At 38.2% G+C, this 15,301-nt stretch overlaps 3 protein-coding genes across 7 annotated transcripts in view; 2 read left to right on the top strand and 1 right to left on the bottom strand.

Annotated features, from left to right (window-relative positions):
• The window catches only part of LOC103513155 (sex-lethal homolog), a 14,689-nt gene extending 11,320 nt beyond the window's left edge, over positions 1-3,369 (bottom strand). The window contains exons 1-6 of one of the 5 annotated variants that reach the window (XM_026826464.1): positions 3,229-3,369; positions 2,967-3,010; positions 2,751-2,853; positions 2,108-2,283; positions 1,607-1,720; positions 1,012-1,166 (exon numbers count right to left, since the gene is read on the bottom strand). In XM_026826464.1, coding sequence (XP_026682265.1) covers positions 1,012-1,166; positions 1,607-1,720; positions 2,108-2,283; positions 2,751-2,853; positions 2,967-3,010 — 592 coding nt within the window. In that variant the 5' untranslated portion in view covers positions 3,229-3,369. The other 4 variants (XM_026826474.1, XM_008477967.3, XM_026826469.1 and 1 more) reach the window with 4 other exon arrangements.
• Positions 3,370-5,206: 1,837 nt separating this feature from the next.
• On the top strand, positions 5,207-6,672 carry LOC103513416 (phospholipid-transporting ATPase ID-like). The gene is made up of 3 exons (XM_008478244.1): positions 5,207-5,215; positions 6,115-6,245; positions 6,597-6,672. The coding sequence occupies exons 1-3, from the start codon at positions 5,207-5,209 to the stop codon at positions 6,670-6,672; spliced, it is 216 nt and encodes a 71-aa protein (XP_008476466.1).
• Positions 6,673-9,818: 3,146 nt separating this feature from the next.
• The window catches only part of LOC103513405 (phospholipid-transporting ATPase ID), a gene marked incomplete in the record, with an annotated part of 26,907 nt that continues 21,424 nt past the window's right edge, over positions 9,819-15,301 (top strand). Inside the window, 2 exon segments of the mRNA XM_017445810.2 lie at positions 9,819-9,887; positions 12,177-12,291. Coding sequence (XP_017301299.1) covers positions 12,258-12,291 — 34 coding nt within the window.

The raw sequence follows: 15,301 nt of genomic DNA, 5'->3' as shown, positions 1-15,301 counted from the left end.
CCGAGCAAACCAAAAAAACTTGTTTAAAAACTTGCTCAGAAAGAAAAAAAAAAAAAAAAAAAAAAAAAAGTAAAAAAGACATTGATAAATACATATTTTGTACATAGTAAAAATATGTTTTGGGGTGTGTAAATAAAAAGAAAAAAAAAAAAATAGGCAAGTGAAAAATCCTCCCATCTTGTTATGGATAAAATATCTCAACAGCTGTAGATAGCCAGAGAAATAAAAACAGCAATTATTCTCCATGGCCATAAAGGGCCAGAGACCAAACAAGTGTTTGAAAATGAAGACTGATTGAAAATAAATAAAAGCATAGAAAATTATTTCTTCTACTCTTTAATAGGTTAATGTTGAAGTAATAAAATTGATTCTATGATTAACAAATCATCAATATTTGTAGTTAAATAAACCAAACAATGGTGATGGTGCAGTTAGATCAGATTTCTACTGAAAAATATTCTGATGACATCACATGACCAAACTAAACGTAATAGTCTCTATGCATGTGGTTACACTGCTTCCAAATTTTTCATACAGTAAGTCACATGCATTAAGATGTTGTAAGACTTTTCATTAGAGTTTTACTCAGAGTAACCACACACTAAGTTAGAATAAAAAAATATAAATTAGGTACCTAAGGATTTTAACCGGGATGATGTTAAAGGCAGAGAGAGGGAAAAATGGTGGGACTAACAATCTAACAAATTACCTAAATTGGTGGGTAAATTGTAATTCTGAAATAAAAAAGCATACACAGAATTAAAATGGAAGTGTAGTTGCCATCAGAGGATTTTTTTCTTCATATTAAAGCATCAAAAATGTTATACTGATGGACCTACTTTTGTACCTTTTACACAAACACACTAAGTTCAAGTACCAAATTTTCAAAAGTTTGAAATCTAAACTTGACTTTAATAAATGTACTCATAAATTTGCTGTTATAAGACTAGGTCATTAGTGGTCAAAGTGTGTTAAAGGGTGGGGATAGGAAGATACAATCACAATACTCACTTTGTGAGAAGCCTGCTTGCCAACCTGCGTAATATGCGGCCTTCTGTTTTCCATGCTCCTCGGCTATTTTCACCATGATTGGATCTGTGGTGCCCATGGGAATCGTACCATTCAAACCATCAATGGCATTTTGTGCTTCATCTTTCTTATCATATCTGAAATTTCAATACATATTAAAATTAAATTCTCAATTCCCTCAATTTTTCCCCCTCTCTTTGAAACAATCGGCTATTTTCACCATGATTGGATCTGTGGTGCCCATGGGAATCGTACCATTCAAACCATCAATGGCATTTTGTGCTTCATCTTTCTTGTCATATCTGAAATTTCAATACACATTAAAATTAAATTCTCAATTCCCTCAATTTTCCCCCCTCTCTTTGAAACAATTACTTAAAAAAAGACCTTTTCTGGGATTTATATATGAACCTCTCCTGCCACGAATCTTAAGTGAGATTGTGAGCTATGTATGGATACATTTCTAAATATACCTTGCTTGAAAATTTTTTAAATTGAAAATCCTGTTAATTCAATTTAAAAATAATCTTGATTAAAATTAGCTAGGTAATTGTTGTCAAAATATTGACTAACTTACCTTACGAATGCAACTCCCCTGGGCATACCGGTAATTTTATCTTTCAGGATATTTTTCTGTACAATTCTGCCATAAGGGGAAAACATGTGTTCGAGCTGGTCTTCTGTGATGGTTCTGTAAAAATAATGAAACAAACTTTTTGAACAGTTTGACAGGTGTATTTTTATTTTTCTTTGGTTAGGGCCAATATTGAACAAGTTCTACCGTTTTTGCCGAGCGTGTGAGATTTTTTCCCTATGTGCGTGTACTCACGGGTTAATAAAACCGTGCCTATATTCCAAAAAGGACTGTACACTTCTTATTTTTAATTCCACACACTGGAAATACATATTTTGAACCTATTGCCCATCAATAATTTTTGAACATACATCTTCCTTTGTAGAACAGACCATAGCATAGGATTCAAGACTGAAGGATTATTTTCAGTCTAATTTTGAAAGTCTTCTAAGCATTGTGGAATAGCCCCTGATTATTTTAATGTAAGAAAACCCATTTTCATACCTTGGCAGGTTGGTTACATACAAGTTGGTTTCTTTGATATCATCTCCTGACGGTCTGGCATATGAGACTTTGAGTTTTTTGTTTTGAACTTGTAACCCGTTCAGCTGTTGGATAGCTTTGGCAGCATCTTCTTCTTTTGAGTAGTTGACAAAACCAAACCCATAACTGTACCCAGTCTGCAACAGAAAGTTGTGAAAAAGGTTAGATATGAAAGATGTTAAAAAACGGTACTTCATGTAATCTGTACCAATAAAAATATATAAAAAAAGCATATCCAAGGAGAGAAAAGAAAGAGGGAGTAACACTACAGAAACAAGGCTTTTTCAAGAAAATTAGACATACGTTAGATATGAAAGATGTTAAAAAACGGTACTTCATGTAATCTGTACCAATAAAAATATATAAAAAAAGCATATCCAAGGAGAGAAAAAAAAGAGGGAGTAACACTACAGAAACAAGCCTTTCTCAAGAAAATCAGACATAACAGACTTGCACATCCTGGTATGTTTATACCCGAGGTGTAGGTGGAGTGTATTGATTGACTTGACCCCCTCATACCACCCAGCTCCTTGAGACTTGGATTTTAAGGGACTAATTTCTAGGAGCCAAAGTTCAGAGAGGAATCTGAACCATCTTTTCTTACCTTGTTGTCCTTCATTACGCGACAACTTTCAACCGGTCCGATGGTGACAAACATGCTGAAAAGTTCTTTTTCCGTCATGGTCTGGGGCAGATAGTTGATGATTCTTTTCTTACCTTGTTGTCCTTCATTACGCGACAACTTTCAACCGGTCCGATGGTGACAAACATGCTGAAAAGTTCTTTTTCCGTCATTGTCTGGGGCAGATAGTTGATGATGAGGTTTGTGAGAGAATTGTCAATGTTGTCGTTGAAGTTAGACATTTTGGCTGCTCTCCGGAAGGAACTGGTGAGCAGAATAAAAAAAATAAGAAAAAAAAGTTTCCTCTACACTATTAAAAAAAAAAGAAAAAAAAATTGATGCTCGAAAAAAGCACAGCACAACCTTTAGCCGCAACGAGAATCCACCATATTGAAAAATTTTCATCGATTTTGTGGTTTGTGCGAGTTGCGCGAATTTTTGTTTGGGTCTGTAAAAATATTTTGGCTGCTCTCCGGAAGGAACTGGTGAGCAGAATAAAAAAATAAGAAAAAAAAGTTCTTTCTACACTATTAAAAAAAAAAAGAAAAAAAAAATTGTTGCTCGAAAAAGCACAGCACAACCTTTAGCCGCAACGAGAATCCACCATATTGAAAAATTTTCATCGATTTTGCGCGAGTTGCGCGAATTTTTGTTTGGGCCTGTAAAAATGCGTTTACATTGAGATAGATAGAGATTTCAGGGATAATTAGGGGGATTAAAAAATTCCCTCGTCTACAAATCCCGCTATTGTGGTGTTGCCGTCTTCTTACTACATAGAAAATCCGCTAGATCGCAGCTCCATTACGGTTGATGGCCCCTTATCAGTAAAATCTCTTTTGTTTTATCAAAAATCTTAAAACTAAAGATCAAGATCAAGAAGTGATTTGGCTATTGTGGTGTTACCGTCTTCTTACTACATAGAAAATCCGCTAGATCGCAGCTCCATTACGGTTGATGGCCCCTTATCAGTAAAATGGTAAAATCTAAAATCTCTTTTGTTTTATCAAAAATCTTAAAAATCAAGATCAAGAAGTGATTTAAAAGTAGGTACGTTGATTGATTTTGATTTGGTAAGTTCTCTAGGTAGGTATATTGAATTAGCACATTATTTTTATAGTTACAGGTAGTTCAAAGACCCAATTTGGTCCCTAGCTCTTTTCAGGTACGTTGATTGATTTTGATTTGGTAAGTTCTCTAGGTAGGTATATTGAATTAGCACATTATTTTTATAGTTACAGGTAGTTCAAAGGCCCAATTTGGTCCCTAGCTCTTTTCATTAAAGCACATCACAGATTAAAATGTCAATGAACTATAAAATTATTTTCAAACCTTGGTTTGTAAACAATTTTGTATGTTCAAAATTATTCATCATCCACAAAGAAAGCATTCAATGTAAAAGTTTTACATCATTTTGGAGAAAGATATTGGCTAAAAAAAAAATAGACCTACCTTCGGGGTATATGTATACTTGTACCTATGTGTAATTGTGTACATCTGTAGGTAGGTATAGGTATATCTAGCTTCGGTAATTTTTCTGAACTTCTGACATTTACGTCCTCAATAAGAAAAAGTTTTTACCTTTTTTGTTAAGCACACTTAAATGCTCGTCACAAATCGCAAATATCGTTTCCCGACATAACACCTCGATAAATGTCATGACTTAACTTGAATTTGAACCACCGCCCTCCAGATCCGAATTCCAACGCGTTAACCACCACGGAGGTTGGTCATCAGGCCCGTTGCACATGGAAAGCGTAGTCCCGCGACTTTAAGCTGCGCGTAGTCGCCAGAAAAACCTAACCTATCAAAATTTTCATGAAAAGCTCATTATTTTCCGCCTTTTCATAAAGAGGTCGAATTAAATCCATGTTGAGGGACAAGGACTCTGATTGTTATAGTTTCCCTCTGTGAATATCTCTCTCTCTCTCTCTCTCTCTCTCTCTCTCTCTCTCTCTCTCTCTCTCTCTCTCTCTCTCTCTCTCTCAAAAAAAATCCATGTTGAAGCTGTTTGTATTTATGTTGCAGGTCGAGGAGTAGAAGGGCTGGATTTCATTCTGGACAGCACTGCAGGCCGAGGAGCAACTATGAAAATCGGTAAGGCAACGGGCCCCGAACCTAGTACAGTCAAACCTGCCTAAATGTATCTGTTTAGGATAACGTTCGCCCCGGGCGGGAATCAAACCCGCGACCTAGAGCTTACAAGGCAGACGCGCTACCCTTCAATGCCCCCACTCACGCTCATCAGACCGTCTTGACAGACCCAGGTCTGAGCGTGAGGGCGGAAAATTCTCGAGAGCACAGTCCGTCAGACGGTCCGAGAGGCTGGCCCAATCTTACTATACATACTTATTACTATCCCTATGCCGAGCACTACTTGTGTACCTACTTCGTACTATCCCTAACTTCCATGGACTTTGTCCTGTTAATGACGACTTCTCATGAAGGGAGTGAGGGGAAGGAGAATGAAAGGTGGAGAAAAAGGGGAGGTGGAGAAAAGGAGGCGGAGAAAGAGGGAGAGGAAGGAGAAGGAGGTGGAAGTGGAGAAAGAGGGAGAGAAAGGAGAAGGAGGTGGAGAAAGAGGGAGAGAAAGGAGAAGGAGGTGGAGAAAAAGGGAGAGGAAGGAGGTGAAGAAAGGAGAGAAAAAAATGAAGTGATTATACCAATTTCCTCCCGGTGGAGGTTTGAATAATTGATAAGTCGTTCATCACAGCACCTCTGTCGCGAGGACAAAAGGAGGTCAAGACTGTCCCAGTCGCGTAGCCTTCTATAGTAATAATTATACTGCTCGAATAGGACTGAAAAGTATTTTATGGGTTCAAGAATACACGAGCTTTCTTGCCCGCTCGCGGGTTCGATTCCGCCCGGGACGGACTTTATTCTGAAGATACAAGGTTCGTTCTCGGACCTTCGGTTTCATTACGATAAGACTTCTACCCCACAAAAACACAATTGTGTATTACCAGTTTATCAAACGGTATACAAGGAAATGAAATATATCAACATCCCCCACAAAAACACAAATGTGAAAAAAAGGCCAAGTTCCTGTCCAAAAATGTCGGCCTATAAAAGTGGTGAGATCAGAAAATTAAGGCCAAGTCTGCATTCCCAATTTTTCGTGTCTGCTGAAAATGCTGCATCTCAATTCCTTCAATCAAAAAAAAAAAAAAAAAAAAAAAAAAAAAAAAAAAAAAAAAAAATCTATTCAAGTCCTATTTGTCCAAGAGAAACAAGGTACCTATAAATATTCTTTTCTAGTTAAATACATATCAAGACATTGTTTAAGTTACAAGGAATAAACCATTATTCTTATTTTTATTATTCTTATTCTTGTTTGATTTTGCTTCAGATCTATCTGCCTTGGGATAGCATCATACCGGCTGAGGATAAAGTGACGGGCTGTGCAGTGATAGCATTCCTCATATTCTTCTCCTATGTGATAGTAATGAATACGCTGGTACCCATATCCTTGTATGTCAGGTGAGAATCCAGGTATTCCAGGTCCCGGGTTCGAATCCCATCATCGACAAAAATTTGTACCTACTCGTTTTTTGATTGCAAATATTTCAAGGGGTTACTTTCTGGTGTTCTCGTGTTGACTCAGCACCTAACGGAGAGTATTGTGTCTCTTCTCGGGCGTGCAGCAACACAGCCACACGAGTCTAATGTGTAGCAGTTGTTTCATTTTTACGAAATAAAAACGGCGGTGAAACACTCATCTTTTAAATTATTAAAATAACCAACTTGGTTTCCAATGGCCATTTACTTAAGGTAGGGTTTATTATAGGTTTGTATCTTCACAAACACAATACTTGTCCTCTCTCTTCACAGTGTGGAAGTCATCCGGTTTGCGCAATCCCTCCTGATCAACAACGATCCGAAAATGTATTGCTTTAGCTTTATGTAAAAAATCTGGTGTGAACATCACACGACTTTCCTTATCCTATTGAATGATGCTTATTTGAATATTATTTTACCCTGACTTTTATCATATCTCTAACCGTTTAGTCGGTATAGCTGAAAACCGCCAAAAACGGTCGAAATCCGTCCAAAAGCGGTCAAAATATCGCCAAGCGCAGCACCTATCTTAACTAAACGTTTTCTGTTGCATCCTTGTCACATTTGTGAACTACCTACATACCAAATTTCAAGTCTCTAGCTCATACCGTTCCCGAGATATTGTTAAACTAGACCGAAAACTCCCCTCCAGATCAAAGTTTCATTAAACTGTCAAAAGTGTATTAAAGTGTAAGTACTTCGTATTGAAGTGTGTAGGTTTAACCTTTTTTTTTCCTCAAATTGTAGTCCTTACCTTCGTTCGTTATTGTTCAGATTTCTACTACAAGCTTTTAGTTCGATTTGGTCAAACGATGGACACACTTGTCTTTGGAATTCTAAAATTTCTTAAATGCGAAGTATTCCGTGTATTTTTTGCGGCCTTACAGCGTGTTTTTGGGTGAAATATAAACATATTTTGAGCCACTCTAGTTCCTTACGCCTTACGGTGTGTTTTTGATTGAAATATAAACATATTTTGAGCCACTCTAGTTCCTTAAGCCTTACGGTGTGTTTTTGAGTAAAATATAAACATATTTGAAGTTAGCTCGGAAGGTAGCAGGCCCGTACCCTTGGACGGAACGATTTGAGATTTGATGATAGTATTAGCACGCCTGCCTTGTAAACGCTAGCAGAGGTCTCGGGTCCAATTCGTTCTCAGAACGGCTGGCTTTCTCCTATCCTCTCCTCCTTCTGCGATTTCGGGACAGAAACACCTCCGTTGCGCTATTAAACAACAACAGTCAAATCTGTAACTGTTCGAACGCCGACGCCAGCTCGTTCTAAGACCGTCAATGCCGACGTCCAAACTGAAACACCACGTGACGTTCGGAAAGCCCAAGTACAAATTCTTTCAAAGTTCGACCAAAAATCGGAGCAATTCAAAGCGATTGCCGCCAGTCGGTGGAGGTGCGCAGGATAAGTGTCATGCGCACGCACATAGCCGCAGGCGGTCCAGTGTCAGGTCTTGCGCAGCCCTGGTGGGACATAACTGTGTTGGTAAGAGGTACTTTAAAATAAGAAGTTTGATAGAAGCTGTCTGGCTGGGGGACGTTAAACAGGGAGTAGATCAGCTTAGTCTGACTGGGGGATTTTAAACAGGGAGTAGACCAGCTTAGTCTGGCTGGGGGACGTTAAAGAGGGAGTAGACCAGCTTAGTCTGGCTGGAGGACTTTAAAGAGGGAGTAGACCAGCTTAGTCTGGCTGGGGGATTTTAAAGAGGGAGTAGACCAGCTGAGTCTGGCTGGAGGATTTTAAACAGGGAGTATACCAGCCTGAATTTCCCTTGCTAAAGAAATAGCAAAGGTTGAGTGCGAAGGGCATTCATCCACTCTTGAAATTTGTAGCCAAAACCAAATGTCAGCCCAAAGCAATCACCCTAGTTAGGGCTGATTAAGAGACTGACGAAAAACGCCGACGCCGTCTGTATACGGGAAAAGAAGAAGAAGAATTTTGATAGAGGGATCTATAGCAACAGATGTCTTAATCATCCCAACGTCTGCCTTGCAAGCGCTAGGTTACGGGTTCGTTTCCCGTCGGAGGCGAAGTTTATCCTTATTGATTAAAGTTCGTTCTCAGAACGGCTGGATTTCTCCTATCCTATCCTGATCTTTTCTATTTCGGGACGATAAGATCTCTGTTAAAGTTTCCTCAAACGTCTTGAAAAAAAGGGAAACTACAGTTCATTAAACTACTCGTACTTCTTGAAATGAAAATGGTCAATTTATAACTACACTCAGGTACTACATTGTACGAGTATGTATAGGTAAATGCGGTCAATAATCTGATTACTTATTCATATTATTCCTTATAGGCTTACTTTTTGTTTACTTAATTGAAGGCTCGGTAACTTTGTGAAGTCCTATCTTATTTACTTAATTTTGTACTTGTTTTCTTTCTTGTTAGAATAGAATAGAATAGAATAGAATATACCTTGTTTATCCTGCTCGAATGAGACTGAAAAGTCCCTTTTACCCCAGCATTCTAAACAAGGTGTCGTTTATTTTATGGGTTTAATAACATAATATAACGAAAGTTTAGAACAAAAGACCTTACTTAATTTTTTTTTTTTTTTTTAAAAAGAAAGAAACCATTAAGTTAAATAAACGACTGGGCATTGTTCTCTCTTGGTTATTTAACTCTATTATCTGTTTGCTTTCGTATGTACTTACTTTTTTTGCTCTTGTTCTCTTGTGTCACTAACTTAATTTTGTTCTTGTTCTCTTGTGTTAATTTTGTTTTCTGTTTGCTTTCGTTTCAGAATTCTTTCGGACAATCAGGGCCAATAATCGTCAATTCAACGCTCAATTTAATTATGCTGTAAGTCTTCTTTTAAATAATTATGTGTTGTTTATTAATTAATACATAGTAATATTAAGTGCCCCTCAATACCCCCGAGCAATTAGGGGCCCCGTAGCATCATTAGCATTGCATAGAGTTTCTTCAGGTGGCATTTCAGGCTGCTTGTTATGTTGCCTGATCTTTTTTTCCGCCACACACGTTCAAGCATGTTTGACAAGCCACCTGTCAAGCATGCTTGAACGTGTGTGGCGAGCATTTGTGTAGTAGTGTATACTTCTTTGTTACCTAACCATTTGTTCAAGTTGTTTCCTTAAACGACTGTCATTCTGTCGGTCAATTCGTTCTTGAGAAAACTTTTTATTCCTGAAGGAAAATTATTAAATTGGACTCAATTAAGTTAAATACCTACCTACCGCGTATTGGAGGAAACTTCTTTGTTACCTAACCATTTGTTCAAGTTGTTTCCTTAAACGACTGTCATTCTGTCGGTCAATTCGTTCTTGAGAAAACTTTTTATTTCTGAAGGAAAATTATTAAGTTGAACTCAATTAAGTTAAATACCTACCTACCGCGTATTGGAGGAAATAACTATTTGATTGGACACACAACTATGGTGGCATTTGTACTTTTTGTAATACGTTTTGAAGTCAATCAGTCAATTGAGAGATATCTTGGTCGAGCCATATCTGTTTAGAGGTCGAGGAGTAGAAGGGCTGGATTTCATTCTGGACAGCACTGCAGGCCGAGGAGCAACTATGAAAATCGGTAAGGCAACGGGCCCCCAAACCTAGTACAGTCAAACCTGCCTAAATGGGACCCGTCTAAATGAGAAACCTGGATAGATAGATTCCCAATTATACAGGTTCGACTGCATTACCAATTGTTGGCATAGTCAGCTTGGATTGTAGCGCGCCTGCCTTGGAAGCGTTAGGTCGCGGGTTCGATTCCTGCCCGGGGCGAACTTCATTCTAAAACAGATACGATTCGTTCTCGAAACTACTGGCTTTGTCCTATCCTGCCCTCCTTCTCTCTTTCATTTTGTGACGATAAGACCTCCCTTGTTACAGTTCCCTCCATCATTTTTTTTCTAAGCCAATGTATCCCGATTTTTTTTTTATTTAGGTTTGATAGAGGGAACTGTAGGGACCTGCTAGGGTCTTTTCGTCCCGAAAGCGAAGAGAGAAGGAAGACAAGATAGAAGATAGCCAGCCGTTCCGAAGGAAATAAATAGAGGTCTTGTACCTCTATCTACGAGGGGTGTACAAAAAGTAAGTTTCAACTATTTTTCTAAAAAAAATTCTACTCGGGAAACTTCTGACTTATGGATCATGTGGGATAACATGTTGGTAACACTGTCTGAAAGTTTCAATATTCCATATTAATTAATAGTAGGTAGTGACATAGTGTTACTTTGAAATGAATTTGCCGATCGACATTTCGTCCACCTTCGAAGTACGTTCTGTGACTCAGTTTTTGAGTGCTTAGGCCAAATCCTTATCGCAAATTCACGCTAAACTGGTGGATGTGTTAAGAGAAATTGTAATGTCGCACCAGATGGTCCGTCGTTAGCGTACAGACTTCCTGGGAGGCCGTGGGAAACTCCACAACGACCCCAGAAGTGATCGCTCCTCTACTGTGACGCGGGGAGACTGAGTTGATGCCGATGATCTGCTCACACTAAATGAAATCTTGCTTCCACTTACACCACACATTGAAATAAGCTAATGGTCGATTACCAACATCCTTAGAATCCCTTTAGGGTACTTCAGGGGTTGTGAAAGGCGGCTTCCCAGATTGTCAAAAAATCAAGACAAAAACCAGAGAATTCAAGGTGGAAGAACCCTTATAGGGCTCCCTCGGGGAGATGAGGATGTTTTCATCGTTTTCCCCTTCACATTTCTTCCTTTCTCCCTCCTTTTGAAGCATTTGTCTGACAAACCCTTAACAACAGGCGAAGAGTTGAAGATGGAAACTCCACAACGACCCCAGAAGTGATCGCTCCTCTACTGTGACGCGGGGAGACTGAGTTGATGCCGATGATCTGCTCACACTAAAAATGAAATCGCCTATAATATCTCTAGTAGCGCGGTCAAACTTTTTTGACTTGGCGGGGCGAAGCGCTACCGCCTTAATCTTGCTTCCACTTACACCACACATTGAAATAAGCTAATGGTCGATTACCAACATCCTTAAAATCCTTTTAGGGTACTCCAGGGGTTGTGAAAGGCAGTTTCCCAGATTGTTGAAAAATCAAGACAAAAACCAGAGAATTCAAGGTGGAAGAACCCTCATAGGGCTCCCTCGGGAAGATGAGGATGATTTCATCGTTTTCCCCTTCACATTTCTTCCTTTCTCCCTCCTTTTGAAGCATTTGTCAAACCCTTAACAACAGGCGAAGAGTTGAAGAGAGAAATTGAAACTTTTCTATCCGAGGTGGACGAAATGACCTATGAGGTAGGTCTAAAAAAATTGACACCCTGCTATCAGAAATGTATTGATCTGAATGGCAGTTATGCCAATTAATAACTAAAAGTTGCTGAATTCGAATATGTCAATAAAAATTTTCCATATTTTTTTACCTAAAAAAAAGAAAAATAGTTGAAATTTACTTTTTGTACACCCCTCGTAAAATAGTTACCTAGTAGAAAAATTCTTTTTCGTTACTTTAAAATAACTACTTAGTAGGTAGTAAGTATAGGTCTCCTATACTTTTTGGAAAACAGAAGAAGTATAAAATGTAAGTAGAAAGTAAAAATCAATAAATATGAATAAATAAGCACCAGGGGCTCTATTAGCTTCCTACCTAAAAAACGGAGGATTAAACAAATACCTACGAAGCATATACCTACGTATTACATGGAAAAATTGACTATGGTGTTCTAGATAGTCGAGAGTCGAGAGTTGTAGATATGGTTAATTTTCATTTAGACAGGGGTAATGTTTTTTTTTTTTTTTTTTTTTTTTTTTTTTTTTTTTTTTTTTTTTTACGTGAGTAGATTAACCCCATGTGCCTGGTTTTAATTTTAACCCCTCACCATTCTCTTGTTATTTCAGATCGAAGAAAAGCTGGCATAAATAAATGGATCACAGCAAGGATACAAGGATTATAAGCACAACTATTAGCTTTAAGAAATCATGAAAAAGACTTCATCCGTTAGAAGTCGACGAGGTAAGATTTTTTTTTTCTTTTTTTAATTTTGAAGGGTTTTAATTATAACGTCACTGTGTAACTTTTGAAGATTGTGACGGGAATTTTACGGGAAAAATGAAGCACTATACAATAATATTGCTCATTTATAGTGCTTGATTTGTATTATTATTATCAATATTTTTAATTATTTAACATCACTGTATAAGTTTCAAGGTTTTTGGTAACGAGGATTCTACCCTCCATTCGGGGACAAGCTACCCATCAACCCACCTCCTTATATTAACCTTACCTAGCCTGGCTAGCAGCACTCGAACGCGATTGGCCAGATTTTCCTTACTTAGGTAATATCCAAAAGAAGAAAAGATTTAAGTATAAAATTTTAAAGTTAAAGCATTTCACCAATTGAGATTTAAGGGACAAGCATGCAATTGTCCCAGCTTACTGTACACTAATTTTTTCCCCTCTTGAATTGGACTCGAACCATCACCCTCCCAATCCGAAGTCCACCGTGATAGACACTGAGGTTATGGGGAAATATAAATACCTATCTAGGACATGCATTGTTATAAGTGGGAATGTAAGCAGATTGGGTGGTAGAGCTCAATGGTTTATTGGGTAAACATCGGACATCATTGAGGGACGCCGTCCAAAAGAAACTAGTGAACCCAATGGCCTGGCCTTCATAGAAACATCCGAACTTGATGGGTAGGTATTTGTTTAGCGGCCAACATCCGAACTTGATGGGTGGTATTTGTTTAGCGGCCAACATCCGCAATTGATGGGCAGGTATTTGTTTAGCGGCCTTCATCCGAACTTGATGGGTAGGTATTTGTTTAGCGGCCAATTTGTGGCGGCTGATGTACTGCTGCTGTCCACTAGTGAACCCAATGGCCTGGCCTTCATAGAAACATCCGAACTTGATGGGTAGGTATTTGTTTAGCGGCCAACATCCGAACTTGATGTGTAGGTATATGTTTAGCGGCCAATCCCCGGTGGGAATCGAACCCTCGACCTAGCCCGACTCGGGCCAGGATAAGTCAGCAACACGTGGTTTCCCTGATGGTCACCCATCCGGGTCCCAACCATATCCAACGTTTCTTAACTTCAGTAATCTAATTTAAACTAATGCGTTCAACGTACTATTGTTGATGGCTAGCCTGTGCACTGTCTGTTCGTGTCCAAAAGAAGGTCATATACATATTTTAATGGATTTTCTTACCGTCCCCTCTTTTTCCGCCCTGACAGGGAAACGAACCTGAAGTGCCGCCAATGCATCCCGGACACCGCCAAGCTGGGGCATGATGTTACGCACAAAATTTTTTTTTTTTTTTTTTAAGAGGTTTGACAGAGGGAACTGTAACTGCTATGGTCTTATCGTCCCAAAATCGAAGAGATTTGACAGAGGGAACTTTAACTGCTATGGTCTTATCGTCCCGAAATCGAGGAGAGAAGGAAGACAGGATAGGAGAAAGCCAGCCGTTTCCGAGAACGAACATTATCCCATCAGGATAAAATCCGCCCCGGGCGGGAATCGAACCCGCGGCCTAGCGCTTACAAGGCAGACGCACTACCAACTAAGCTAACTAGGCTGGCTTGCTGAATTCGAATATGCCAATAAAAATTTTCCATCTTTTTTACCTAAAAAAAAAAGAAACATAGTTGAAACTTACTTTTTTTACACCCCTCGTAAAATAGTTACCTAGTAGAAAAATTCTTTTTCGTTACTTTAAAATAACTAGTAGGTAGTAAGTATAGGTCTCCTATACTTTTTGGAATACAGAATAAGTATAAAATGTAAGTAGAAAGTAAAAATCAATAAATATGAATAAATAAGCACCAGGGGCTCCATTAGCTTCCTACCTAAAAAACGGAGGATTAAACAAATACCTACGAAGCATATACGTATTACATGGAAAAATTGACTATGGTGTTCTAGATAGTCGAGAGTTATAGATATGGTTAATTTTCATTTAGACCGAGCTGGTCTTCTGTGATGGTTCTGTAAAAATAATGAAACAAACTTTTTGAACAGTTTGACAGGTGTATTTTTATTTTTCTTTTTAACCCGTGAGTACACGCATAAAAAATCCGAACGTCAGTACACGCGTGTAGAGAAAAAATCTCACACCTGGTTTTGCTTTGTATTTCGTTCTGTTTGAAGAATTATGTAATATTTTTAAGATAGATTAAGTTGGTTTATGAATTCAAAGTATATTTAAAGTAATTTCAGCAACTTTTTTTTTTTTAACAGTTGCAGTTCGAACCCCTGGTTTGACATTTTTTTTGTACACGAATCAAATGAAGAGGGGATGATAATTGGGTATTTATTTACGTTTTTCAGTCATCCTTGTCCCTCAACATGGATTTAATTCGACCTCTTTATGAAAAGGCGGAAAATAATGAGCTTTTCATGAAAATTTTGATAGGTTAGGTATTTCTGGCGACTACGCGCAGCTTAAAGCCGCGGGACTACACTTTCCATGTGCAACGGGCCTGATGACCAACCTCCGTGGTGGTTAACGCGTTGGACTTCGGATCTGGAGGGCGGTGGTTCGAATTCAAGTTAAGTCATGACATTTATCGAGGTGTTATGTCGGGAAACGATATTTGCGATTTGTGACGAGCATTTAAGTGTGCTTCACAAAAAAGGTAAAAACTTTTTCTTATTGAGGACGTAAATGTCAGAAGTTAAAAAAAATTACCGAAGGTAGAGTTCAAAAAAATTACCGAAGGTAAAAAACTTTTTCTTATTGAGGACGTAAATGTCAGAAGTTCAAAAAAATTATCGAAGGTAGAAAACCTTACCTAAATTGCAAATGATCTCTCTTGTAATGAAGACAACGAATAGAGATCAGAGATGACTAATTACCTACCTACCTACAGATGTACAAGTATACATATACCCCGAAGGTAGATATATATATATATATTTTTTTTTTTTTTTTTCAAATTCATTTTTCCGGGATTTAGAGGTCGTAAGAAGAAGAAGAAGAAGAAGAAGAAGAAGAAGAAGAAGAAGAAGAAGAAG

This window comes from Diaphorina citri, unplaced genomic scaffold, assembly GCF_000475195.1.
Source record: "Diaphorina citri unplaced genomic scaffold, Diaci psyllid genome assembly version 1.1 scaffold40, whole genome shotgun sequence".
In the NCBI taxonomy this organism is placed as follows: Eukaryota; Metazoa; Arthropoda; class Insecta; order Hemiptera; family Psyllidae; genus Diaphorina; species Diaphorina citri.
This window is presented reverse-complemented; position numbering and strand designations above follow the sequence as displayed.